Raw genomic sequence first — 3,557 nt, 5'->3', positions numbered from 1 at the left:
TATATATATATATATATGTTATATATATATATATATATATATATATATATATATATATATATATATATATATATATATATATATATATTTGTGATGATGTTCTTCTATTATGACTTTTAACTTATTTTTGTTTCCACCACCTTGCTAGTTTTAATAAATTCAGTCATTTTAAAAAAAGTTGAAAAAAAACAAAAAAAAGAAATGAGTATTTAGCAAAGTATGCCGTTATCGTGAGGAATTGTTTTGATCCGTATACAATCAATAAAAAAATGGGAAATGCGTCAATAATGAAATGGTTGGAATAAAAGTATGGTAAATATAAAACGAAGAGGCTGTTAATTAATATAAGACAGTTGGCTTTAATTTTTATTTAGCTATTATTAGGAATAATGATTTTCAGTCAATTAGTATTTTAGCATTTAATATGTAACTTGCAAGTCAACAAATACGTATTTAGCAAAGTATGCCGTTATTGCGAGGAGGAATTGTTATGATTCCTAAATAATTAATGGAAAATGAGAAATAGGTCAACAATGAAATGGTTGGAAATTTGGAATAAGATTTTTGTAAATATTAAAAAAAGTTTAGAATTTAAATTACAAAAAAAAGTTATTAAAACGACTTAAACTAAGGTTGTGAAGATTGGGATCTTACCCATGATCATTTTATATTTTACAAAATCATGATCGTAAGATCTAGGGGTGACAAATAATGATACGACACGAAACAAAACGAAATTGAGACGAAATTGAAATTCGAATTCGTGTTCGTGTCCATGTCAGGTGTAAAAAACACAGTGTCGTGTCGTGTTCGTGTTCAAAATTTGACACGAAATTGACACGATTTAACATTTTTTTGTCGTGTTTTTCCTTTTATGTATCAATAAATATTAATTAAATACATTAACTGTTATTACATATTATCTTTGTCGTGTCGTGTCGTGTGTTGTCTTTTTTTAATTGATTCGTTTTTGTGTTAATTAAAAAAAACACGAGATCGTGTCGTGTCGTGTTCGTGTTACATAAAACCTTGTCGTGTCGTATCGTGTCAGACAAAAACACGACACGATGGCCTGATTTGCCACCCCTAGTAAGATCGGAAGATCCTACTAAAATGAACTTATATTCAAATTTGTTTGTAATATCTTGATGTCAATATGGAGTGAACTTTATTTTTTTAAACATGAATCATAATTTTAGTTGTTATATATCGTAAAAATTAAAAAGAAAACATCTTAATTACAAAAAGAAACAAGATCATTATGATCTATAAATAAAGGCTTAAGATCACAAAGAAAATATCATGAGTGTAACATGCCTAATTCAAAATGAATTGATGAAGTAATGATGCTCTATAAAGCTACTTGCAACTTGTGATGTTTAATTTGAGGTTGTATAGATTAAGTTTTTAGGCTTGACTACAAAATAAAACCAAATAGATGGGATCGGATCATGTTAAATTTTTATGATCTTAGTTACATCCTAAGATTTCAATATAGATCTTGTTTCAGATAGACTCTATTGAATTGCATTAGTTAATTAATTAAAAATTATATTTTATATTTTATATTTTATATATTAAATAAAAATATTAAATAATCAAATATAAAGCAAAATACATTTTATGTCTTTTACCGATTTATGGTTTTTACTATTCAATATTCACAACTTATAACCCTAGCGAATTCACATACACTTCATTTTTCTTTTTCAATTCCACCTCTCAATCATAAAACTGTAGATATTTATTTTTGAAAATTAAATCATAAAAATGTAGATATTTATTTTTGAAAATTTTGATCTTTAAGTTTAAATATTTGTAATTTATGTTTGGAAAATTACAACATTAAATTTTTTTTAAAAAGTATTTGGTTTTCATTCTAAATTGAATTCAAATTATGTACTCACTTTGGTTTAGAGAGATTTGAGTTCGACTTGGTTCGGTTTTTAAATTAAACTAAAAAAATTTCAAACCAAAGATCCCATTATAAACCGAACCAATCAATTCTACCCCTACACTACATGTAATGAATTTACAAAATAATATTATATTTGACTTCATATTATTTAAACTTTAGATAAATATAGATTCATAAAAATTAATAAAACTTATAAAATAAATATTTGTAAATAACAAATGGAATACACTCAATACAAACTGAACTCAACGACATTAGTTTCATATCAAAAATTAAAAATATGAAAATCATATGAAATCCTAATCTCAAAATTCAACACTATGGCTTCAAAATCTACCAAGTATTATCAGGAGATTGATTCTTCAATTCGAACCTATTTTCATATTTACATGTTCAAGATCTCTAAAATGGCGACCTGACTTTCAAATACACAATTTCTACCAACATTGGTCAGTCTCCCATCTCCGACTCTTGTAACCACCGGAAAATCTCACCGGAGAAGAACCCCCCGCCCGCCTCTGAACCAAAGTCCGATCGTAATCCGCTCGTTTCACCGGATCCACAAGTGTAGCATAAGCCGAGTGCACTTTCATGAACTCATCCGCCGACGAGTCACTACTCCCGACATCCGGATGCAAAACTCTCGCTAATCTCCGGTACGCCGCTTTCACCTCTCTAATATCAGCTCCGGCTCGAACTCCGAGCACATCGTACAGAGATGAAGGAGTATTACTACAGAACGATCTAATCGTCTCTGTTTTCTCAGCGGTGGCGTAAGAAGCTGAAATCGGAGCTCTTCCGAACTTGACGGAGTTTGAACTCGATTTTACCGATGACTTCAAATTGATGGAGAAATTAGGGGAAGTAAAAAAGGAAGATGCAGTTGAAATAGATGAAACAGCCATTGATGCGTAGTGTTTAGATTTCTGAGTTGTTGTGGATGAGATGAGGAATTTAGTGATGGTGGATTTATAGGCGGAGATTTTGGATGAAATACGTGGAATCTTGAAAGGAAGTTATCCAAATGGAACAATTTCTGTTATCGAATTAAATAAAGAAGAGTCAGCAAACAGGCGGTGGCGGTGTTTACGGCACCGGGGAATCTTCACCGACTTCATCGCCAACTCCGGTCGTCCACGTTCATTGATTCTTCTGAAGCTACACGTAAGGATGTTAGCTCATCTGTCTTAATCAATCCGTTGTTACTACAAAATATATATGTATAAAAAAATTGGGACTTTCTTGAAAGTGGAAAAAAAGGACAAATCAAATAAGTGAAACGTCGTTTCTTTATTATACTTTCGGAGGGTTTTAAAAATATATTTATTGCATGTAGACATATGTTTGGTTGTGATTGGAGAATATAGAAAACGAAAATTGGATTATTTAATTTGTGTTGGGTTACTCATACGGAGGGCGCAAACGGTATATTATCGTCCCCTTGCTTATGGCTAATACTGTGTGCGAAGGACCTGGGGACAACATTATATATATATATATATATATATATATATATATATATATATATAGAGAGAGAGAGAGAGAGAGAGAGAGAGAGAAAACTATATTGAAGTAGCAAACCAAGGAATTCAATTTTTAGATGAAACTTTAGATAAATCATGGTAGATAACTAAATTTA

General features: G+C 30.2%; 1 protein-coding gene across 1 annotated transcript; it reads right to left on the bottom strand.

The window, feature by feature from the left end:
* Positions 1-2,158: 2,158 nt before the first annotated feature.
* Positions 2,159-3,237, bottom strand: LOC111903500 (chaperone protein dnaJ 11, chloroplastic). Its single transcript, XM_023899262.3, has one exon. The coding sequence runs from the start codon at positions 2,821-2,823 to the stop codon at positions 2,356-2,358; it is 468 nt and encodes a 155-aa protein (XP_023755030.1). The 5' UTR covers positions 2,824-3,237; the 3' UTR covers positions 2,159-2,355.
* Positions 3,238-3,557: the final 320 nt, after the last annotated feature.

Source organism: Lactuca sativa, chromosome 2, assembly GCF_002870075.4.
Source record: "Lactuca sativa cultivar Salinas chromosome 2, Lsat_Salinas_v11, whole genome shotgun sequence".
Lineage (NCBI taxonomy): Eukaryota > Viridiplantae > Streptophyta > Magnoliopsida > Asterales > Asteraceae > Lactuca > Lactuca sativa.
This window is presented reverse-complemented; position numbering and strand designations above follow the sequence as displayed.